Source organism: Scardinius erythrophthalmus (assembly GCF_964197995.2).
Source record: "Scardinius erythrophthalmus genome assembly, chromosome: 2".
In the NCBI taxonomy this organism is placed as follows: Eukaryota; Metazoa; Chordata; class Actinopteri; order Cypriniformes; family Leuciscidae; genus Scardinius; species Scardinius erythrophthalmus.
Window position 1 is genome coordinate 62,385,945 of NC_138222.1, and position 25,469 is coordinate 62,411,413.

A 25,469-nucleotide genomic window follows, 5' to 3' on the forward strand; every position below is an offset into this window, starting at 1 on the left:
GAATTCCAAAAGAGTAGGCGTGAATTACCTGGGTGACGTACTAATTATCGCGAGATTCGGACTTAAGTGCGTTCGAATATGCCTACTTTCCTACTATATATTAGGCGAAAACAGTACGTGAAGGAAGCAGTACGTTCGAAACATCAGTATTCATAAAAGAGTAGGCGAGAAGTTCCCGGATGGCTTACTGCTTCCAGCCAGATTTTTGAGTGCTCGACCGATGGATACTCTTCTATCCCAGGAGGCCACGCGAGAGGATACGTCATAAAAAAGAAGGATAGGTCATACTCGAACGTGACGGAAAGGATGACGGACGAGACTGTTTTCAAATGTGAGTATTACAAATCAAATGATCGCATGTGTTGAACTTCTGTACAGTAAACTGTTGAATTGTTGAAGGTGTAAAGACGCTATATATGTGTGATTTTGCTGTAAATCACATTTTATTATGTATAGCTAACAGAGAAGCTCCAGTAAGGACACATACGTCTCAAAAGTGGATTTGCATACATTTTAAACCGTATACATCTTAAATACAATTACTAAATGTCTATTTAATATTTATTTAATATTTATTTAATTCTATTTAATTTAATAATATCTGGCAAGAAACTCTTCTATAAGAATTGCAGATTACTATATGAAATAGGCATCTGAGTGATGTATGTGTGCTATTATGTAGAACAAATCTATAAAGTAACTAAACATAAGTTATCTATTTTATTTGTCCATTAGTTGATACATTGAGGAACATTTATATTGGATAAAAACTAAAAGTTAAAACAACCTCAACATGTAAATGTAGTGTTGAGCTCATAAATCACAGAGGTAATGTGAGTCTGGTCTGGATGTTACAAGGACAGATGAACACGTGTGTGTTTATCCAGTGGAGAGTGGCTCATGAAGCTGAATGCTGCCATCAAAGACTTTGTGACATTACAGAAATGGATAACAACAACTATTTAAATATTAAGTTGTAGTTTATTTTAATTATTGTAATTTCAAACAGAGCTATTACAGCACTTTTCTGATTCTTGATTTATGTGCATTTGCTGCACAGCTTTTGTGGTGGAGCAGGACCTGCAAAGAAAGATGATGGCGGCATTTGTGGAAAAAAGCGTTTTTGTCTTCTAAATAATACTGAAATCAAATGACATTGTGCTGTTAAAATGACCATTCCTCTGCACTTGAGTTTTTTCCTCGTTTTCTTAAGCTTTACCGTGACAGAACGATCCGACCATGTAAAAAACTCAAGTGCAGAGGAATGGTTTAATAAACAAATGAACAAAGTAAAACAAACACCCACGAGGGGGAAAACACAACTAAATACAAAACAACAACTTCAAAAACAAACATACCAGAAGGGTCACGGGAGAACAGGAGACGTGTACAAGACAACGATCCGACACAGACAGCAAACACAAAGGAACTTATAAAAGGGACAAATCAGGCAGGTGATGAGGAACAACAGGTGGGGCAAATGAAACCAATAATGAGATAACAAGGAGGGTGGGGTCAAACAGTGACAGGAACACAAACACCACATGTGCTACACGAGACAGGACAGGCATGTGACATACACCTGGCTGTTATCATGTGTACTGCTGGCTTTTGATGTCTCCGAAGTAAATGAACTTACTTGAATGGATTTGTCTCCTGCAAGTTATTACATTTTGGCGACAAGGATAAAAGCAAGAAAAGGAAATGCCTTGGAGAGAAGTGCTGGAAGGTGAAGAAGTTTAACAAGTTGGAGCTTTGGAAAAGAAGATGGCCAACATGGTAGGAACAGTCACACCATTTGACAGTCAATCTCAGTCTTGGGAAGAATATTGTGAAATCTTGCAGCATTTTTTGTGGCCAATGAAATTACAGAAGCAGTCAAGCAAAGAGCTATATTGTTGAGCACTGTAGGAGGTCAAACATACAGTCTACTGAGGAATTTACTGAGCCCAGTTAAACCAGGAGCAAAGACATTTGATGAATTAGTGGATTTGCTTAAAGAGCATTTCAACCCAAAACCTAGTGAAATTGTACAGCGGTTTAAATTCAACTCAAGATCAAGAGAAGAAGGGGAAACTGTACTCGAGTATGTGGCAATTTTGAGGAAATTGGCTCATGATTGTAACTATGGAGAAAAATTGACAGAAATGCTTCGGGATAGACTGGTATGTGGCATAAATGATGACCGTATTCAACTTAGACTGTTGGCAGAAGTGGATTTAACCTTTGAAAAGGCTTTGAAAGTAGCTCAAGCAATGGAAATGGCCAATAAGGATGTGAGGGACTTGCAAGCTAAGCACTCAGAAACATCCATGTCAATGAGAGTGCATAAAATGGCAGTAAAGCAAGAAGAAAGTCAAAGCAGAGCATGTTACAGATGTGGAAGTTTGCAACATTTGGCCAATGAGTGCAGATTTGTTTCTGAGAAATGTCACAAATGTGGGAAACAAGGTCACATCATGAAAGTATGCAAATCAAAAAGTTCCACCAGAGACACAAACTTACAAGGGGGAGAAAGACGTAAGAGAGTTGTGACCAGAGGAGAACAGAGATCGTATTATGTGGGCCGAGACGAAAAAAGTGCATCTGATGAAGAGGGTATTTTTACAGATCATAGTTTGAAGGAAACTGAGATTCCAAAGGTTGCCCCACTGACTATCACATTGGCTGTTAATGAGACAATAATACCTTTTGAAGTTGATACTGGTTGTGGTGTGACTGTGATGAATGGGTCAAATTTTTCCAAATTATGGAGAAGGCGTCAAATTCCAGAATTAAAGACCTGTTCTTTGAAGTTAAAAACCTATACTGGCCAAACTTTAACAGTGTTAGGTTCTGCGCAGGTGGAAGTTAAACATAAACATAAGTTACCGGTAGTGGTAGTACCTGGAACAGGACCCAATCTATTGGGTAGAGCAGAGGTCTTCATTCCTGCTCCTGGAGAGCCACTGTCCTGCAGAGTTTAGTTCCAACCTGCTTCAGCACACCTGCCTTTGAATACTTAAGTGATTCTGAAGAGCTTGATGAGCTGATTCAGGTGTGTTTAATTAGGGTTGGAACTAAACTCTGCAGGACAGTGGCTCTCCAGGAGCAGGAATGAGTATGTGGGGGGTAGAGGATGGATTAAAGACTTGGGCATGGAATGGGAGGCCATACATAAAATTCAAGGGGTGGAAAATGTAACCTTGACTGAAGTGCTTAGCCAACATTCAGAGTTGTTTAAAGAGGAACTGGGTGAATTGAGAGGTCCACCAGCAAAGATTTATGTTGACAAGGAAGCAGTTCCCAGATTTTTCAAAGCCAGACCAGTTCCTTATGCAATGAAGACGAAAGTAGAGGCTGAAATAGAACGCCTGTTAAAAGAAAAAATCATAGAACCTGTTAAACACTCAGAATGGGCTGCACCTGTAGTGCCAGTCTTAAAGTCAGATAATACTGTACGACTATGTGGGGACTATAAGTTAACAGTAAATCGAGTCTCAAAGTTGGAACAATATCCTATCCCTCGAATAGACGATTTGTTTGCCACACTGTCAGGTGGGCAAAAGTTTACTAACCTGGATATGAGCCATGCTTACCATCAGATTGCATTAGATGCAGAGTCCAAGAAATATGTCACAGTGAATACCCACAAGGGTCTGTTTACTTACCGTGTTTTACCCTTTGGAGTTTCTTCTAGTCCTGCCATCTTTCAGAGGACCATTGAGGGAGTACTGCAAGGTCTTCCGTATGTGGCAGTTTTCCTGGATGACATTCTGGTGACTGGTCGCAATGATGAGGAACATCTTCAAACGCTTGCCAGGGTATTGGAAAGATTGCAAGAAGCAGGACTGCGGTTGAAACGGAGCAAATGTTCCTTCATGGAAAAAGAGGTAGCGTTCTTAGGTCATAAAGTAGATGAGACCGGTCTCCACCCCGTACCAGAAAAGGTGACTGCTATTCAAAACGCTCCATCACCAAAGAATGTGACAGAGTTGAAGGCCTATTTAGGACTATTAAACTACTATAATAAGTTCTTACCCAACTTGTCTACCGTTTTAGCCCCTGTGCACCAGTTGCTGTGGAAAGATGAAAAATGGAACTGGAAGGAGGAACAAGAGGTTGCTTTTGCTCAGTCCAAGAAAACGATCCAATCAGTACAAGTTCTGGTCCACTATGACCCCCAGAAGGATGTGATTTTATCATGTGATGCTTCTCCTTATGGCCTAGGTGCAGTTCTTTCACATAAGATGCCAAATGGGAGTGAGAGACCCATTGGATTTATGTCACGGACTTTGAATCAAGCTGAGTGGAATTATTCGCAGTTGGACAAGGAAGGGTTGGCCATCATGTTCGGCTTACAACGCTTCCATAAGTATTTGTATGGTCGTAAGTTTACTATAGTTACGGACCATAAACCCTTGTTGTCTTTATTTAATGAGTTAAAAGCTGTTCCTCAAATGTCATCTCCTAGGATCCAGCGATGGGCTGTGACACTAAGAGCCTATGAATATAACATCCTCTACAAGCCGGGCAAAGATCATGGAAATGCAGATGCTCTAAGTCGGTTACCATTGTCAATGGAATCGGACATTAAAATGGAGGAAAGAGTCCTGATGCTGGAGAATGCAGACGTAACCTTAATTACTGCCGAACAAGTGAGAGGGTGGACGCAAAAAGATCCGGTATTATCCAGGGTGAGAGAAATGGTGCAGCGTGGTGGGCATGAATTAATTGGAGCAGAGTTTGACCCTTTTACATCATGAAAAGATGAATTAAGTGTACAGGATGGTTGTGTGCTCTGGGGGGCCAGAGTCATCATTCCCAGTGTGGGTAGACCAGAAGTCCTGAACCAACTTCATCAGTGCCACGCAGGAGTGTCCAGGATGAAAGCTATGGCCCGAAGTTATGTGTGGTGGCCAAAGCTAGATCAAGTTGTTGAAAGGTTGGTTAAAACCTGTTGTCTGTGCCAACAGCATAGGAACGTTCCGGCTGTAGCCCCACTGCATCCTTGGAATTGGCCAGAAAAACCATGGCAAAGACTGCATGTAGATTATGCTGGACCATTCATGGGAAAAATGTTCTTGGTCTTGATTGATGCACATTCAAAGTGGATGGACGTGTATCCTGTGAACTCAGCCACATCTGCTGCCACCATTGAATGTTTACGTAAGAGTTTCAGCAACCAGGGTCTACCGGAACTTATTGTATCAGATAATGCTACTTGTTTTGTTAGTGCTGAAGTTAAAGAGTTCCTGAATAAAAACGGAGTATAGCATGTTACTTCTGCACCTTATCATGCTTCCAGTAATGGATTAGTTGAACGGGCTGTACAAATTCTGAAAGGCATGCTAAAAAAATGTGTGGAAGGCACAATTGCAACTAAATTGGCCCGAGTGTTACTCAGCTATAGGATTACTCCTTAGACCACCACCGGTCTCTCTCCAGCTGAACTGTTACAAGGACGGAAATTGCGGTGTTCTTTGGACTTTATGCATCCTGATTTGACGAGGAAGATTCAGAAACAACAACAAAAGCAAAAAGCACATCATGATACGAAGGCCCGCGAACGCAGTTTTGGTGTCGGAGATCCAGTACTGGTTCGCAACTTTAGTTATGGACCGAAATGGATTCCGAGGGGACATAGAGACTGTGACTGGACCACTTTCTTATAAAGTAATCCTGGGCGATGGGAGAGTGGTCCGAAGACATGTGAATCAAATTCATGGCCGACAGAAATTGCTTGTGAAGCTTTCAGGGGAGGAAATGGACGGTAAATCTCTTGATTTTGACATTTTTGACAACTCTGCTGCTGTATGCTCTAAAGAGACTGAGAAAACAGGGGCTGAGGACATTCCTGGGGAAGTTAATCCCCTTGAAGCAGATGGGGCTTCTTCTCCAACTGCTGAGATAACAACTGAAATGAACAAATCTGTTAGCCCTGTTGTGATTATGAGAAGGTCACAAAGAACCAGGAAATTGCCTGGTCATTTGAAAGATTATGAAATGAAGTAAAAAAAAAAAAAAAAAAAAAAAAAAATGTAACTGTATTGTGATTACAGGATTGTAAAATGAAGTTCATAGTATGATGATTATATTGTAAACTTGGGGGGAAGGGGATGTTGTAGAGTGAGCTTTTGGTAGATTTACCTGTAGGGGGCAATCTAATGCAGTTTGACTTTGGCTTAAGAGTAGCAAAGAAGAACTTGTTAGTAAGACAATGGGTGCTTCTCAATATCCCTCCTCGTCTCCTCTCTCCTCCGTCCTCCATCCTATGACCCGGAAACCGATTGAGCTCAGCCATCTTGAAGGACATCTCAATTCTCTAATTGCACCGTGAGGAGTCGAGGATCGAGGAGTTAGGAGGCTTCCTGAGGAGTCATGAGCGAGGATACACAGGTGTATCCTATGCGGAAGAGTTTTAAAGACTTAAACGTGACGCACGTCTAAATTCTCCTCCCCCTTCACATCGGTCACAATCATTTTAATTTATACTTTACCTTTGCAGTTTATATAAACCACACATCTCACATATTTCAACAGGGTATCTTGCTTTATTATTATTTATTATGAATTTCTTAAATAAACAAACTTCAACAACATAAGGGCAGATCCTTTGAGCGCTGCTCATGACGCGATGAAGTGACGCTCGAGTGATCAAGGATTCCAATGTATAAAAAAAAGTTACATTCGATTCCTCCATCCTCGCGTCTTTTCCTTGCAGCCTTCCCTCGCATCCTACAGGGGGCGGAGCTGAGACGCGAGGAAAGGAAGCGAGGAAAGGAAACGAGGATGCACAAATAAGAAATGAGAAGCACCCATGGATTACACCTGGCTGTTATCATGTGTACTGCTGGCTTTTGATGTCTCCGAAGTAAATGAACTTACTTGAATGGATTTGTCTCCTGCAAGTTATTACACAAGAAAAAGAGGAAAACAAAGCAGTAAGCCACTTTTGCTTATGGATGAAAATGTTTGGATATAAAATAAAGAAATTAACAACATATTCAAGAGATGACAATTTTGGGATTTCGTAATAAAAATAAATATCGTTAAGGATAAAACGGTGGGTCACATTAGTAGGTTTAAATATAAGAACTTAAATCAACCCTAAATGTACTCACAAAATAAATGGGCAGCAGTTTCTTCAAAAAGACCACAAAATGAGCAAGTTTAATCAATATCATGATATTTACAGATAGATGAATTAAACGTGTCGTTCAAATCTTTTAAGTTGTTGCGCGTGTGATAACGCATCGTAGGTCACATGATAACGTCAACATGGCAGATGTCCGGTTCTCATTCATACTCAACGAGATCTGGCTATAAAGTACCTACTCTTTTAGCGCTCGTTAAGTAAGTACTCATTGAAATTAAGAACCTACTCATTGAGTATGCGGTTTCGAACGCAGCCAGAGAGCACTTCTGGTGAATGCTCTTGATTGCTGATTGCTCAATCAGCACACACATGTCATTTGAAATAAAACTAAATCGTATGTGCAAGTAAAAACATGAACTTTTACATGATTTACCGGTATGTATAAAGAGTGGTTCCATACATTACAACAGGAATGCAGTACAGTGATCACGTTTTCAAGAAGTTTTCTATGTGCAACATCCAAAGCGAGCGGCCAGAAATCTGCCTCTCTGACAATGCGCGAATAGCTCATTAAATCTTCTCTTTCATTACATGTCTCATTGAGCTTAAACAGAAAATTCAAACAAAATGATGTCAAAATGCCTGTATAGGCAAGTATCCTTGTGAAACAGTCGGTTATGTCTTAAGTGAAAATAAAACGTGTGTAAAGCTCTTATAGTGACAGCAGCCTAATAAACCTATTGCTGTCTTTGTCCTCAATGTTTAATCTGACAACAAAAATAGAAAATCACTCTCTGCTCGTTTGGAAGCTTGTTTCCGCCACAAAATAAAACATTTTAAAAGATAATTGCGACTTTTTATCTCACAATTGCGAGTTCACATCTCACAATTCTGACTTTATTTCTCAGAATTGTGAGATATAAAGTCAGAATTGCGAGATATAAAGTCAGAATTGCGTGAAATAAAGTTGAAATTGCGTGTTATAAAGTCAGAATTGCGTGATATAAAGTCAGAATTGTGTGATATAAAGTCAGAATTGCATGAAATAAAGTCGCAATTGCGTGTTATAAAGTCAGAATTGCGAGATATAAAGTCTGAATTGCGTGTTATAAAGTCAGAATTCGGACTTTTTTTCTCGCAATATCACGCAATTTGACTTTATAACACGCAATTCAGACTTTATATCTCACAATTCTGACATCTTTTCTCACAATGTGAGATATAAAGTCCAATTCTAAGGAAAAAAAAGATAGACTTTTTTTACCTCAGAATAGTTTATATCTCACAATTCTGACTTTATAACACGCAATTGCGACTTTATATCGTGCAATTCTGACTTTATATCTCGCAATTCTGAGAAAAAAAGTCACAATTCTGACTTGATATATCGCAAATGTGAAAAAAAAGTCAGAATTGTGAGATAAAAAGTCGCAATTATTATTATTTATTTATTATTCAGTGGTGGAAACAAGCTTCCATAGGTTGAGACCTGCTGGAGCAGCTCTAAATATTCACTCTGCTATTAAATTAAATATATAATTGATAGAGGGTCATTAAAGATATAATTGATGGAGGGTCACTATCACTAATGTGCATCATAATGTTATATACCATTGCTATAAACATTAATAATCTCACTGATCCCAAACTTTACAATGGGAGTGCATATATTTAAGTTGTCAAAATAAAATACTGCTAGTGTTTGCATTCTGTTTAAACTTCATAACGTGATGCATTTCTGAGTGACGCTGGACAGAATGGGCATGCATATATGATTCGAACCGGGATCTATAATTAATAAAGTAAATAGCTTCAACCCATTTGCATGATCTTTCATATCATAGATTTATCGGTGTAAGACTGTGCATCAAATATGGCCCAGCTGAGGTTCTTACCATGATGATGTTCCCACAGATCATCAGGCAGATGCTTTTGGTGAAAGTGCCCACAAAGTCCACCAGAGCGGGACGGGCGTTCGGAGGGCCGGTCAGAACGAGACACTGAGGCCTAAGAGAGAGCTTATCATGAGCGGCTGGTGTATCGTGATCAGATCAGATTTGTAATATTTACTTTAACAGTCTTACCTGTAGTTTTTGACGTGATCAGTTACACCAGTCAGAGACATCGAGAAGGACAAAGCCATATTGTAGAAACTGGACTGATAAGATGATCCCCAGTTAATCTCTGGACAGACGATAAGACAACAGTCAATGTGTTCAAATGACTGAACATAAATTATATTTTGATGATAAGTGGAAAATGTAAGTCACAATCTGCAACATATTGGATCATTGAAAGCAAACCAGACAAACAATAAGGTTACTCACGAGGTTTTGTATAGGAAACATAACCTATGAGGAAGAGGATGACAGCGAACGTGACAAGAGCGTACCACCATGTGAACAGAAACATGAGGATAAAAGACAAGCAAGCACCAAACAGAGAAGTCCACGGACTGAAGAAACGGTACTGCGGCCGCCAGCCTGCGCGAGACAGACAACAAACACAAATATAAGACACACAGAAGAGCTGCTCTCAAAAAGGGCTTCAGAATGACTTAAAATATAGAAACCAAGATATTTCTTATTTTAGGGTTAGGGTTATTTCACCCCCCCCCCCCCCCCCCAACAACTGTTGGTTTTCTTTTTATTTGAAGACTCAGAATTCATCATTTTAAACCTCATTTTTAATCTCCCACAGAGCAACAACTAACTTTAAACTTTTCATTTACATCCATTTTATTACATCCTGTTTATTGTTATTGATTTATTTTCAAGGTACATTACTGTTTATCTGTTCAGAATGCAAAACTGATGATGATGATGAAGTTCTCACCAGGTGATCTGGTGACCGTCGCATGGAAGCAACTGAAGTTGATGAGGCCATAAGAGCAGAGGAAGAAGTTGGAGATCAGAGGAGCGATTATGTTCAGATTACCTGAAAATATCAACATGACACCAAATGTTAAAGCGTCCGCAGGGAGAAACACCTCAGTGACTGATCTAGAGGTGATCCAGGACTCACCGATGAGGATAAAAGCCAAAGCGATGAGAAACGTGAGACAGTATGCACGTAGAGGCTCGTTGTTTTTCCCATAACCTTTCCCGAAAAAGCCGATGTAGGGGTAGATGTTATCCTTACACAAACACTGTATGAAAACACACATACAAAAATGTTACAGTAAACTGCAGAATACATAACATTAAATCAACAGTCACATCATTTACCTGGAAAATTTTGGGAGCAGACACCAAGAAACCCAGAGCTGATGATAAGGTGGCGGCAAAGACACCAATGGTGATCAAAATGCCAGATCCTGAAACAGTGGTAAGAATCTGGAGGGGAAAAAAAACATGAATAGCTATTAGTAAGTCTATTCCTCCATCCAACAACAAAATAATGAAAACTATAACCATTTGGGCCAATGTGCTCACACGGAGGTTGTTTGCCAGTCCAGAAGTACATGTGTTGTTCTGTTCACACCGGTCAAAGTTCCAGCCAAATTTACAGCCCAGACCGCTGCAGTGGATCGAATAATTCGATAGCGCTAAACTATCGTTCAGATTGCCAGAAGCGTCTCTTACAACAGTTGAAGCTGAGGAGGAAGAGAGGAAGTGATTCAGTGATCACCAACGTGATTTCATGAGAGTTTATGATACACAAAAGTGTGACGGAAAAAGGTCTGATCTCACCGCATGTGATTGAGATCAATAAATAGCTCAAGGTGGTCCACAATATGGCCAGCAGTGTCCCTTTAGGAATCCCACCCGTTGGATCCTGGAAATCCACAAACACAAGTCATTTCTGTAGTGTTTTAGGGCATGGTGACTTTCCTACTTTAGACGCTCTGCCTGAAAAATGGCAATATTACTTTGAGATCTCCACAGATGTTGACGCCAGAAAGAATTCCAGTAGCAGCTGGGAAAAAGATGGCAAACATCCTAAAGAAATATCCATCTGGACCTCGGAAGGAAGGCAGTAGGTTGGACATGAAAATATCATCTGGAAGAAGAAAACTGTGTTTAGGTCTGGTTGTTCCAACACAAACCAACATCAAGTTGAAAGTTCATAATTTGACAAAGTTATTTCACGTTTTAGGTCTGGATTTCAACAAAAAAAAAGTGTGTGTAAACCTCACTCCCCTAATCTCAAGGGGCGATCTAGCGACTGACACTAAAGACTGCAGTCTTTAGCCTCCTTGGTAGAGAGCCCACCTCCCGTGCGGACGTGCCTGGGTTTGCGTCCCACTTAGAGTGGGCAGTGCGAACTGGAGGGACTACAGTGGTGCCGTGACCCGGGTGGGAGTTAGGTTTAGAGGGTGAGTGTAACAAAATTAGGCTAGTGTGAGCTGTGCGTGTAAACCTCACTCCCCTAATCTCCAAGGGGGATCCTAATATAGGGCTACACATGCATTAATCATATGTTGTGTTAACATTGCAGTTCTGAGCTTGATAAACAAGAGCTTGTCAACTACTGTTTATTTGTTTTGTTGCAACAGGTCGAAATAACGACTACAAACTTAGAAACAACTAGATGCACTTGAAGGCCACATTCGATCTGGATCTTGTTTACTCACATTGGTAGCCAAAAAATCCTGCAGCCTGCTTAGCTGTGTCAGGGGGGAGAACCGTCCCAATAAAGTAGCTAGCTAAGGAGAGCATGATCGCAATGAAGAACAGGATCTGAGCCTGTGGTGGAGCGAAAACCAAGAGGAACATTCGTGTTACAAAAGGCAGTTTTGGGAAATGATCAAAAACAGGAGCAGAGGACAGTGTACCTTCGCCTCCCAACTCATGCCAGCGAATGTGATGCAGAGCAGGATGACGACAGTAATCGCACCAATGATCCTCACGTCATCGACATCACTCACCATCTGAGCTTTATAGTCCTGAGAATAAAGAAAACAATTGTGGATGAGATTTAAACAGCGGTTTAAAATAAATGTCTTTAAAAATAAAAATAAAAGTCATGTTATTAATTAGTCAATTTATTAGTTAGTAGCCTGAGCCACAATGAAAACAACCAACAACTCAAATGATGTCTCATGACATCACAGCGTGCACTGACACAAATAAATTAAAGATCTTTGAATTTTCTCCTTACTTTAAAACAAATGCTATTTATTACTATACTAACAAGCACAAATTCACTTCTTTTAAACAAAGAAATGCAACTTTTATTACCAAAAGATCTCTTGCGCTTTTGCTTCTGCCATTGTCCTGTCAGTCATCTCAGGACATTCAAAAACACTTAACGTGAAAAAGCTTAACATAGCATGCTTAGTGTGGTGTTTACTGAGTTTGGTCTTTTAATATCACTAATTAAGCCGCATTAAGTTTTCTTTAAAAAGGTTTTCGGATAATGCTTGTAGCGTATGAGCAGATCATTCATTCATTGGGAATGAATGAATCATGGCTCGCTGAATCTGAACACAAATGCACATTCCTTATGAAACCCAAAGCCTTGTACACTCTGAACTCGTTGAATGTAAATCCTGACTCTCGAGCATCTAAATTACTGGCATGCAGCCACCAGGTCTGGGTTTAGATTGCTTTCTGACACTTTATGGCACCTCGGAGTATTAGCAGAACAACATGACACAGCTTCTTCTCCGAGCTTCGCAAGCCTCAAAGAGATGCACCGAAGAGATAAGTACTTTCTCCTGCTACATGACATTCCACACGCGCACACACACACACGTGGACTTTCCATGGACCTACTCATATACAGACATTTCCAAATGTTTGATATATTCCTGTGTTGCATTTTATATGACCATATCATATTGGGGTTTCTACAATTTTATCGTGTGTTAATCGAACTTTAAAATCCCTACAATCGTGCATTTGATTGTAACTTTGTATCCTTAACTGTTTTATATTTCATTCTTGGTATCTCTGTAACTGTCTCGGTTTGACTGAACCACTCATACATAGGAAATAACAGTAAAATGTATTATTCTGTGTGTACCATCTTTCTGGGTAGAAATGACGAATTCTAAACGCCGTCATAAACTATGTAGATAAACCGTCTGACAGGACAAAGGAACTTTTTCCGCTTCAGATCTTTGGACGTTCATTGGTTGCTCGGGCAACCAGAGTTGTGAATCCATCTTTTCCATAAAAGATCGATCCAGAAGACACACCTTGCACTTAGTCAGTGAGAGGTTTCCGGTTCTACAACTCTTAAGGAGTTTCTCCGTTTTTCTTTTCTTTTCTTTTAGTCTTTTGTCTTTGTTTTTCATATTCTCCTTTGTTCATTTCCACCTACGAGGGAAAATGAACTTAGCCTGAATTATTTCTTTAGTAACTCCGCTTTCAAAGGACCTTGAATTTCCCGCAAACTCTGTTCGCCAGGAAGCAACTTTCACTTCCTCTTGCTCATCCTCTCTCCCTCTCTCTCCCTCTCTCTCACTAACATTTTCGTTATTCGTTTAGTCTTGTATTGTTTATGTGTTCTGTATTTTGTAGGGGTGTCCCCGAATATGGATTTTCATAGTCGAATCAGAATCGTCAAGTCTTGCATATAGTCGACTAATAGTCAAATCATGTGTATGGGGGTATATATATATATATATATATATATATATATACCTTTCTAATAAATAAAAATAAAAATAAAAATACAAAACGAAATAAATCAGAATCAAATCACAAGATGATGCAAATGTGTGCAAAATGCCTAAAGTGCAGGGGAACATATACTCAAAACACAAGCCACAAATAGTTAGATTAGATAACCCTGACAGATCAATAAATAAAATTAAAATAAAAAAATTATTAAAATAACGATAGAATGAATTTTCAACTTTGTCTTTTAAACTGCAGAAACAACAATAAATGCTAAACTGGAGTGGCAGTCTTTTTACCTAAAAATGTTCACAGCATCCAAAAATCAAATAAGAACCGGCTAAAAAGTTTTGAAATCACTTACTTGTACCTGATCGAGAGAACAAATCCAGTCTTTCACTCTGTCTGTGTCCATTGGAGTCTTTTGTGCGCGCGGATAAAATAACACTCAACGTGATAAACCTTTAACGACTTAATCTCCTAAAATAGTTAAATTAAAATATCAAATTATGTAAAGAAAATGCTTTACTATAGGAGGAACGCAATGTTCATATTCTGGGTTCATCATCTGCTTATCTGCACATAGTATGGTTTCTTAATAAAGTGTGTACTGTGTAACGTTACATTAAGCCACGTTAAAGTGCCTTTTAAGCGTTTTAAAAGCTTTTTTCACGTTAAGCATTTTAGAATGTCCCGTGGAAAACCAACTTGTTAACGTTGGCCGGCAGAAGTGCGATCATGGTTTTCCTGATGCTAAATCCAGCCTTGGATAATATCCTTTCTGATGGTGTACATCCACACTTTAGATTTTCTTATCCCAGACATTGTTAAAGATTTAAATCCTTGCCGCCAAGACGCTCTTCTGTCGGTCACGGATTGAAAGCGAAACTTAAATCTGACACGGGGTGTTTGGATTTATTCACGCACGTTACACAATATTTATTAAAAGCTTCTTTCTTTGCACATTTTTATATACAGCATTATCAAAATAGGCTGAATATTAATGTATTAAAGTAAACCGGTAGTTCTATGTGAAATCAGACATTGATTGTGAGGATTGCTCCTGTCTGCTGATCGATTGCTCCTGTCTGCCTTGCTGCCTGCTGTGAGTGTGTTTGTGTGCTTCGGTGCTGTAAGCTCCGTCTTAGCCTTATATTTCTTTGTTTTGAACCATCATTTTACTACCATTCCTAGTTGTTTATACTACTACATTTTACCCAACATCTCAGATTAACCTGACATCGCTAGCTTTTGTTATTAGTACTACTAGGACAAAACGCTAGTAATTGCAAAAACGCTGGGGTGGTGTGGCGCAATGGATAAGACACATGCCTTTGGTGTGAGAGACCCAGGTTCGAATCCACGAACCTGGTTCGAATCCACTGTGAGACACCAATGTGTCCCTGAGCAAGACACTTAACCCCTAGTTGCTCCAGAGGCGTGCGACCTCTGACATATATAGCAATTGTAAGTCGCTTTGGATAAAAGCGTCAGCTAAATGAATAAATGTAAATGTAAATGTAATTCGCTAGCCTGTTAACGCGCCACCCGTGCGCTCAGCTATTTTTATTTATTTATTTTTCTCTCGCGCGTCCGCGCCTTTGAGTTCATAAAAGCTCAGGGGGCTGTTCCATAAAAGACGCTTAGAAAAGCGGGGATTAAACTCCAAAACCGGACTTGAATGAGCCTAACAAATGAGTTGGGGCTAAAGTGGTTCCATAAAAGGTAATTGAAGCTCACGCAATCTCACTAATTTGATCCAGGTTTATCTAGTCTAGATAATTGCGTGTGCACGCGTTTCTTAAGCAGCCCTAGAGGTCGATCGTGGATCAAATCAATCCACCATCAAACAGCGTTCATATTTTGTGCTGTTTTATGCGTTTGTGACATGTTTTTTTCCCCCTCAGTTCAAAACTTACATTTTACAGTTATATTCTCCATCTGTAAATGTTCGAAAGCCATGCAAATGTATCCATTTTGCTGCTAATTTTCATATTGAACGAGCGCTGCTGCGCGCATGCGCGCCAAATAGGAGCGCAATAATTCTTAAAATCGGAAAATTCGGAAAATTAATATGCGATATTTTATAACACTAGAAATATCTTCTAATTATATTAATTTATTTTTAGGATGTTGGATAAGTTGCACTGAACTTCTAGCGAACAGAAGTACTTCAGTGAAGTAGGCTAGCCTATAATTCAGGGAAGTTTATTTTAAGAAACTAAATTATATAAAGATACAAAATATAGTTTTGGGTATAGGACCTATGCTACTTAATAAAGATGATGTATACTTATTTAGAATGCTGAGAATTACAGCTTTTAATGCAATATTTTTTTGGAGAAAGCAAGAATCCCCAGTTTTAAATGAGTAGATTTAGTTTCTAAAGTACATTATGGAGAGGATAACATTAAATTAAGAGCAAATGTATACATTTTGAAAAGATATGTGCAACTCTAAAATCAAAGAATATTCCATAAAATGAAGGAATATATATTATTAACTACATTTTTATACAACACTCCCTCCCTTTTATTTCTAGTAATTTGTTATTTTATTTATTTACTTATTTAATATTGAATATTTGATATTCAAATAATATTACTTGAATAACTATTAGGAATTATGTGTCATTATAAGAGTTTGATATAAATATGTTAATGTTAAATTTTTATTACTATTTATTTATTGTTTTTTGTCTTTTCCCCCTTAAATCATATGTAAAAGTGTCTATGAACTTTTTGGTTATTGTTCTAATCATGTGTGTTTTTAGGCTATGTGTTGGTGGGTATTATCACAAAAGAAAAAAGTAGAAGGAAAAATAAGGAATATTTATTGGGGGAAAATATGATGTCTTTAAAGGAACTGTCAATTTGTATAATTGTGTTAAATGTGTTTGAATTGAAAGACATAATAAAGTACCCACACACACACATATATATATATATATATATATATATATATATATATATATATATATATATATATATATACACTAAAATATTTGTTATTTGGACATTAGATGTGCCTTATTTAGAATTTTAAACCTGTGTGTATATTTTTATGATAGCAATAACTGTAAATGGGTAATAACTATTGTAATGGGGTAAATCAAATGTAGGCTAATATACTGTCAATTACTAAGCTCAGATTCATCTTACCAGTTAAAATTTATACTCTGCTTTTGTAATTATTTATTTTTAATTTTGTGATTTTAACTTATGCTTTACAAAGCTTTTTTAGATTGTGTTCTAATGTTCTTCTAATCATAAACATGTACTACAGCTGCCAAACAAAACCAGAGAGAAATGTATTCATAAATCTTTAAAACAATCTAATTAAATCTTGGGCACAAAACATTCAGCCAGTAAAAAAAGAAAACCTGTAGTATATATATATATATATATATATATATATATATATATATATATATATATATATATATATATATATATATATATATATATATATATATATATATATATATATATATTGTATTTAGGCCTATCTATCTATCTATATATATATAGGTCTATATTGTCTAATTTATCATTGTAGCCTTATTTAAGTTGATTTTTTGTATACTGTGTATTTATTTTTGGACTAATAGTGGTTAATAAAGTCCAATAATGGTATGAGAGAGTGTCAGTGGTAATATCATTGTGTTCCTATAGGTCAGTGTTAGAGGATCTGTGTAACAGCTGAGGCTTAGCCTGACAGTTAGCCTGCCCTGGACCAGGCTAGTTTCCCAGCATAAGTTGCCGGGGTAACTGAGTTTGAACTTTTTTAAGTTTGATTTATGAAACCGAATCTACCAAAAATAAGCCTGACTAATCGAAATAAGCCTGGCTTATACTCTAATCTTTGTTTATGGAACAGCCCCCAGGTGAGTAAGAATCAGTCAACAAACACGGTGAGTAATGTCTTGTCCTGTTATTGTCACTTGCACTTCATGTCACATGTTTAGTATAGCCTTCTCTGTCGACAATATAGGATTTATATGTGATAAATGTAAGGAGACAGTTAGGTTGACAGAGAAGATTTCAGAATTAGAAACACGCATCCAAACTTTAATTGAGGATAGTAAGAGTGCTAGTGCTTTAGATGTTTTGGATGCGCATAGAATAGAGAACTCTTTACATGACGCGGTTCTGCCTGAAGTAGAGCCCGTGCAGCCGGGCAAATGGGTGACAGTGAGGGATCGCTCTAGTCGCGGATCTAAAAACCACTCTTCCGTTCCGATTACCATAACAAATCGATTTGCCCCGCTCAGTGAAACACCCACTGAGAATGATTGTGCCCTAGTTATTGGCGATTCTATCACACGGAACGTGAAAATAGAGACACCAACCACCATTGTCCAATGTTTGCCGGGAGCCAGAGCGCCTGACATCAAAGCAAATTTAAAAGTGCTGGCTAATGCTAATCGTAAATTCTCTAAGATCATTATTCATGTCGGCACTAATGATGTTCGACTCCGCCAGTCGGAGATCACCAAAATTAATATTAAAGAGGTGTGTGAACTTGCAAGTACGATGTCAATTACTGTAATTTGCTCTGGCCCCCTTCCTGTTCGCAGGAGTGATGAGATAGTTAGTAGATTATGTTCGCTTAACGGCTGGCTGTCTCGGTGGTGTCCGCTTAATAATATAGAATTCATAGACAATTGGAAAAGTTTTTGGGGCAAACCTGACCTGTTGAAAAGAGATGGTATTCATCCCTCCTGGGATGGTGCTGCTGTTCTCTCTAGTAATATGGCTCATAGTCTTAGAGCTCAAACATGACAATCTGGGGCTCAGGTCAGGAAGCAGACAGACTGGCTTAACCGACCGTCTGCTAGCGGCCTCGCGTCACCAAGGTCAGATAAATCCTATCACATAGAGCCTCTTTCACCTAGCTATCATCATATAGAGACACATGTCTGTTCCCCGAATTTGGAAATCCAAAAAACGTTAAAACCCATCTAAGGTTAAAAATTTAATTGATGTTAAACAAATAAAAAACAGCTATAATACAGATGAGCAAATGCTAAAGCTTGGGTTGCTGAATATTCGATCGCTTACTTCAAAAGCACTCGTTGTTAACGATATGATTTCAGATAATAACCTAGATTTGCTGTGTTTGACAGAAACCTGGCTAAAACCAAACGATTACATTACTTTAAATGAATCAACCCCGCACGATTACTGTTATAAACATGAGCCTCGTCTGAAACGCAAAGGGGGTGGTGTTGCTGTAATTTATAGTAATAGTTTCAAAACCACTAAGAAATCAAGTTTTAAATATAACTCTTTTGAAGCATTGGTGCTTAATGTAAAAATATATAGTGTAAACGATAAATCACGTTTGAGATTTGTGCTAGCTAATGTATACAGGCCACCAGGGCACCATACAGACTTTATCAAAGAATTTGCGGACTTTCTATCAGAATTAATATTGACTGCAGATAAAGTACTAATTGTTGGTGATTTTAATATACACATCGATAATGAAAAAGATGCATTGGGATTGGCATTTAAAGACATTGTAAATTCAATTGGTGTTAGACAACACGTGTCAGGACCTACTCATCGTCGTAATCATACTCTAGATCTAATATTATCACACGGAATAGATGTGGATGCCGTTGAAATTCTGCAGCAGAGCGATGACATCTCAGATCATTATCTAGTCTCGTGTAAACTTCATTTAGCCAAAGCTGCAAAGCCGACTCCGTGTTACAAATATGTTAGACCTATCACTTCTGCTACTAAAGATTGCTTTATTAATAATCTTTCATCATTTTCATCAGTTTCATCATCTCAGCATCTCAGATAGCTTAGAAGAACTAGATATTACAACAGAAACGTTTAACTCTCTCTTTTCCAGCACTTTAGACACAGTTGCTCCGTTGCGCTTAAAGAAGATTAAAGAAAATAGTCCAACGCCGTGGTACAATGAGCACACTCGGGCCCTTAAGAGAGCAGCTAGAAAAATGGAGCGCAACTGAAAAAAAAAAAAAAAAACTAGAGGTATTTCGCATTTCATGGAAAGAGAGCTCTATTGCTTACAGAGAGGCTTTAAAAGCTGCTAGATCTGCTTATTTTTCAACCCTATTAGAAGAAAATAAACATAATCCTAGGTATTTATTTGAAACGGTGGCAAACTAACAAAAAATAAAGCTTCAAGCCCAGAATTTTCCAAGCAACACAGCAGTAATGACTTTATGAACTTCTTCAATTATAAGATTGATAATATCAGGGACAAAATTATAACTATGCAACCGTCTACTACAGTATCACATCAGGCAGTGCATTGTAGTCTCCCTGAGGAAAAATTTTATTCATTCGTTGCTATAGGAGAGGAAGAATTTACTAAACTCATTAAATCATCTAAATCTACAACATGTATGTTAGACCCTATACCGACTAAGCTACTGAAAGAAATACTTCCAGAGGTCATAGATCCTCTTCTTAATATCATTAATTCGTCTTTGTCTCTAGGATACGTACCAAAAAACTTTAAGCTGGCTATGATTAAACCGCTTGTTAAAAAAACGCAACTTGATCCTACAGAATTAGTCAATTACAGGCCGATCTCGAATCTACCTTTTCTGTCAAAGATATTAGAAAAGGCAGTATCCTCACAACTGTGTTCCTTTCTTGAAAGAAATGATATCTGCGAGGATTTCCAGTCAGGATTTAGACCGTACCATAGTACCGAGACAGCTCTCGTTAGAGTCACAAATGATTTGCTCTTATCATCCGATCGTGGTTGTATCTCTCTATTAGTGTTACTCGATCTTAGTGCTGCATTTGACACCATTGACCACAACGTTCTTTTAAATAGATTAGAACATTATGTTGGCATTAGTGGAATTGCACTAGCATGGTTTAAATCATACTTATCTGACCGTTATCAGTTTGTAGCAGTAAATGATAAGATGTCTCATCGATCACAAGTTCAGTATGGCGTACCACAAGGCTCAGTACTAGGACCGTTGCTGTTCACTCTGTACATGCTACCCTTAGGAGATATCATTAGGAAACATGGCATTAGCTTTCACTGTTATGCCGATGATACTCAGCTCTATATTTCTTCAAAACCTAACGAAACTTATCAATTCACAAAATTAACGGAATGCATAGGGGATATAAAAAATTGGATGACTTGTAATTTCCTACTTCTAAATTCTGAAAAAACAGAGTTTCTAATTATTGGACAAAAAACTTCCTCACGTAATAATCTAGAATACTGTCTAACACTCGATGGCTGCTCTGTCGAGTCTTCGTCGTCGGTTAGGAACCTGGGTGTGCTCTTTGATACCAATCTTTCATTTGAAAGTCACGTGTCTAGTATCTGTAAAACTGCATTTTTCCATCTTAAAAATATATCTAAATTACGCCATATGCTCTCATTGAGAAATGCGGAACAATTAGTTCATGCGTTCATGACCTCAAGGCTAGATTATTGTAATGCTCTACTGGGTGGTTGCCCTGCACGCTTAATAAACAAACTACAGCTGGTTCAAAACGCAGCAGCTCGAGTTCTTACCAGAACCAGGAAGTATGACCATATTAGCCCAGGTCTGTAAACACTGCACTGACTCCCTATTAAACATCGCATCAATTTTAAAATATTGCTGATTACTTACAAAGCACTGAATGGTTTAGCTCCGCAGTACTTGAGCGAGCTCTTAACGCATTATAGTCCGTCACGTCTATTGTGATCTCAAAATTCCGGCCAGTTGATAATACCTAGAATATCAAAATCGACTGCTGGCGGTAGATCCTTTTCCTATTTAGCACCAAAACTCTGGAACAGTCTTCCTACCATTGTCCGGGAAGCAGACACACTCTGTCAGTTCAAAGCCAGATTAAAGACACATCTCTTTGACCTAGCTTTCACATAATACATTATAGACTTCTATAATTTAATGTTAGGCTGCATAGATTAGGTCAGCCGGAACCGGGAACACTTCCCAAAAATCCTGATGTACTCGTTACATCATGAGAAGAATGGCATCTACGCTAATTTTAGTGTCTGTGTTTATCCCGAGGTTTTCCTGCAGCCTGCCGGATCCAGGCCGTATCCAGATCTGACGAAGGACCTTCGCCTGGACTGATGACAACGCAGTGCTGAAGTGCCAACTAGTCTCTCCCTATGGAGGATCCCACTACCACTCTACAGATAAGGCGTTGTCGGGAAAATCCGTTTCGCGTTCCTACCCCAAAGCAACAAAATAAAATAAAGTTCTTTATCAAAATTTATAGGGAAATACAAGTACTTTGTTTAGGCTTGGCTTGTAGGGAATTCCAAACCTGCATATATTCAAACGCACATAACTATAGAACCCATTCTAAATGCGCATGTGAACGCCATCAGTGTTTCTCACAGGTTCGCGTTTAAAGTCTGTGTAGAGAGAATGGTGTCGTCTTAGCGGCCCCTAATTTAATAACAAATGATCATTGGGACGGAAGCAAATAAATCAAAACTAACTTTAGATGGAAATAACTTAACTCTGCTGTAAAGCCGAAACAATCTCTGTTACCTTAAATTATACGCTTATCTCTGTAAAGCTGCTTTGAAACAATCTACATTGTTAAAAGCGCTATATAAATGAAGAAGATGATGAAGACATTGAGCGGCCTCATATAGCCAAAGTGGCATGATCCTCGTTTCATATCACCTCTGCGAAGATTCGACCGTGAGATCGGTAGTCGAATCAGGCTCCTCCAATCGAAGCATCGAATCTTCGACTATTCGGGGTCACCCCTAGTATTTTGTGTATGCATACTCGTGTAAATTGTAGGGTTTTTATACTCGTAGTTCCATTTATTAAAACAATATATTCCTGATTGCTTCTGTTTGCTCAACATTTCGAAGTCCCTGAAACGTCCGATCCAAGCTACAAAAGCTTTACAATTGTGTTACTATTCGTAACCTATATCTTATAAGAACAGGAAAGTGATTTTCAGTGGCCAGAAAATAGCTTTCTTCGAATTATAAGAAAGAGATCATTTTTGTTGAGAAATTGATGGGTTAGTCTTACGGCCGTTTGCCGGACAAACAAATTGTTTGATAGCTACATTCATTTCCATTAAAAATTATTCTGATAATTGATCTGAGGAATGGACTGTTGATATATTAGTGATTAAATCATAATTCATTATGATCGGTCACTAATGTATACAATTGATCTAATTTTATTAATTCTGTATTGCGAATTAGATCCCAATCACAACCCCGATTCATCAATTTTGATTCCCTATATCAATTGAGCTAATACCTAGATTTGTTACATGCTTAACGTGCAATTAAACGCGTTGAGTTCATATTCTTGACTCATCTGCTTTTCTGTACATAGAATGCTTTATTACTATGCATAGTTAGCTTTCACGTTAAGTGTTTCAGAATGTCCCGTCATCGTGCATCACTCTTGTCATGTGACTCTGTGCTTTTTTCTATAAAGCTGCTCTCTGAGTTTCCCTCAAGCCCTACAATGTGTGCATGTCTCACTTTCAGAAGATCTCTGACGGTCTCTGCAAACCCCACTGTGTGGAGCGCACAGGCGAGAGCGTTGGCGAAGGCGAAGAGCAATCCGATGGGCGCTCCGAGCTCCGGACCCAGACTCCGAGAGATCATGAAGTACGTGCCACCTGGAGATGAACAAGTCTGTTTTCACTTGCTTTGACAAGTTGGCTTCACTAGTTATACGCCTCACTAAATACACCTCACTAAATGCGTTTAAGACAAAAAAAAAAAATCTCAGGTAAACTTGTATTGTTTTAAGTAGCATATGTTTACATATTTTACTGGAAACGAGACAAAGATTCTGATTAAACCCATTTGAAATCAAATTTTCCTGTTTTTATGGTAAACAAATCATTTGACTCACCAGACTTGACCTTCCCGTTGGTGGAGATTGCAGACACTGACGTCGCCGTGATTGTTGTGACAACGATAGACATGAAGATAATTACGTAGGTCAGAACTGCAAGCAAAAATGCACAAATGGGTCAAATGACTTTAGATAAGGTCTAGATCTTTCAATTCTCTGAGGGAGGAAACATGAAACGGTTAAAAGTCATTTGAGCAGTGATAAGTGATCAACTCACTGAGTCCGGCTTGAGACGTGATCCATGGCAGCCGCAGGTACATAATGACACCCCAGATGTTCAACATACAGCGAATCTGAAACAGAATCCCAGCAAACTCATCAGTGGTGTGTTTATTTCAACATTATTCAAACTCATGAACGGGAGACAATTGCAGATCTGAAAAATGCTTCAAAGGGTATTTCTTATGAAAGAATAAGTTTCAAGTGCACTTTTTTTTTTCAAGATTTACTTTGATTAAAAAAGTATATTTACAATAAATAAATTACAATTATATACACTTTTATTTGGGAGTATACCTATACAGGTGCTGGTCATATAATTAGAATATCATCAAAAAGTTGATAGATTTATTTCAGTTATTCCATTCAAAAAGTGAAACTTGTATATTATATAGACTCATTACATGCAAAGTGAGATATTTCAAGCCTTTATTTGTTATAATTTTGATGATTATGGCTTACAGCTTGTGAAAACCACAAAATCAAAATCTCAGAAAATTAGAATATTACATGAAATCACACAGTAATTACACAGTAATCCCATGGTCATTGAACCAGGTTTTGGTTCTTTTGGCAGTGTGGGCCGGTGCAAATCCTGCTGGAAAATGAAGTCAGCATCTCCATAAAGCTTGTCTGCTGAAGGAAGCATGAAGTGCTCTGGAAATGTCCTGGTAGACGTCTGCATTGAGTGGACAGCACAGTGGACCAACACCAGCCGATGACATGGCTCCCCAAACCAACACAGACTGTGGAAACTTCACACTGGACTTCAAGCATCTTGGATTGTGTGCCTCTCCATTCTTCCTCCAGACTCTGGGACCTTGGTTTCCAAATGAGATGCAAAATTTGCTCTCATCAGAAAAGAGGACTTTGGTCCACTGTGCTTTATTAAATCCAGAGTCAACGCAGCCGTCTACCAGGACATTTTCAGAGCATTTCATGCTTCCTTCATTTTCCAGCAGGATTTGCACCGGCCCACACTGCCGAAATAGAGCGCCCTCATATAGCCAATGTGGCATTATCCTCGTTTCATAACACCTCTGCGAAGATTCGACCGTGAGATCGGTAGTCGAATCAGGCTCCCCCAATCGAAGCATCGAATCTTCGACTATTCGGGGTCACCCCTAGTATTTTGTGTATGCATACTCGTGTAAATTGTTCATTTCCAGAGCACTTCATGCTTCCTTCAGCAGACAAGCTTTATGGAGATGCTGACTTAATTTTCCAGCAGGATTTGCACCGGCCCACACTGCCAAAAGAACCAAAACCTGGTTCAATGACCATGGTATCACTGTGTAATTACTGTGTGATTTCATGTAATATTCTAATTTTCTGAGATTTTGATTTTGTGGGTTTCACAAGCTGTAAGCCATAATCATCAAAATTATAACAAATAAAGGCTTGAGATATCTCACTTTGCATGGAATGAGTCTATATAATATACAAGTTTCACTTTTTTAACGGAATTACTGAAATAAATCAACTTTTTGATGATATTCTAATTATATGACCAGCACCTGTATACATAGCATCAAACTATCATATGTATAATAACATTATGTAATACAAATTTATGCATCGAGAAAAAGCCGCAATAGTCCAGCAAAACATAGAAGCAAAATCCCTGTTCGCGCACTGCTGATGTCAGTCACGCGATTGGTCGCTGCTCTAGTCAGAAGTGCGATTGCGAGACTTGTGATTGGCTACGGCTGGAGTCAGCCAC

General features: G+C 38.5%; 1 protein-coding gene across 1 annotated transcript in view; it reads right to left on the reverse strand.

Annotated features, from left to right (window-relative positions):
- Window positions 1-25,469, reverse strand: part of LOC308681422 (solute carrier family 12 member 3-like) — a gene marked incomplete at its 5' end in the record, with an annotated part of 40,910 nt that overhangs the window by 14,312 nt on the left and 1,129 nt on the right. Inside the window, 14 exons of the mRNA XM_081350289.1 lie at window positions 8,974-9,085; window positions 9,163-9,262; window positions 9,406-9,561; window positions 9,914-10,015; window positions 10,103-10,226; window positions 10,306-10,413; window positions 10,513-10,673; window positions 10,771-10,855; window positions 10,950-11,080; window positions 11,655-11,766; window positions 11,856-11,966; window positions 23,146-23,285; window positions 23,525-23,620; window positions 23,745-23,820. Coding sequence (XP_081206415.1) covers window positions 8,974-9,085; window positions 9,163-9,262; window positions 9,406-9,561; window positions 9,914-10,015; window positions 10,103-10,226; window positions 10,306-10,413; window positions 10,513-10,673; window positions 10,771-10,855; window positions 10,950-11,080; window positions 11,655-11,766; window positions 11,856-11,966; window positions 23,146-23,285; window positions 23,525-23,620; window positions 23,745-23,820 — 1,614 coding nt within the window. The remainder of the gene's footprint in view (window positions 1-8,973; window positions 9,086-9,162; window positions 9,263-9,405; window positions 9,562-9,913; window positions 10,016-10,102; window positions 10,227-10,305; window positions 10,414-10,512; window positions 10,674-10,770; window positions 10,856-10,949; window positions 11,081-11,654; window positions 11,767-11,855; window positions 11,967-23,145; window positions 23,286-23,524; window positions 23,621-23,744; window positions 23,821-25,469) is intronic.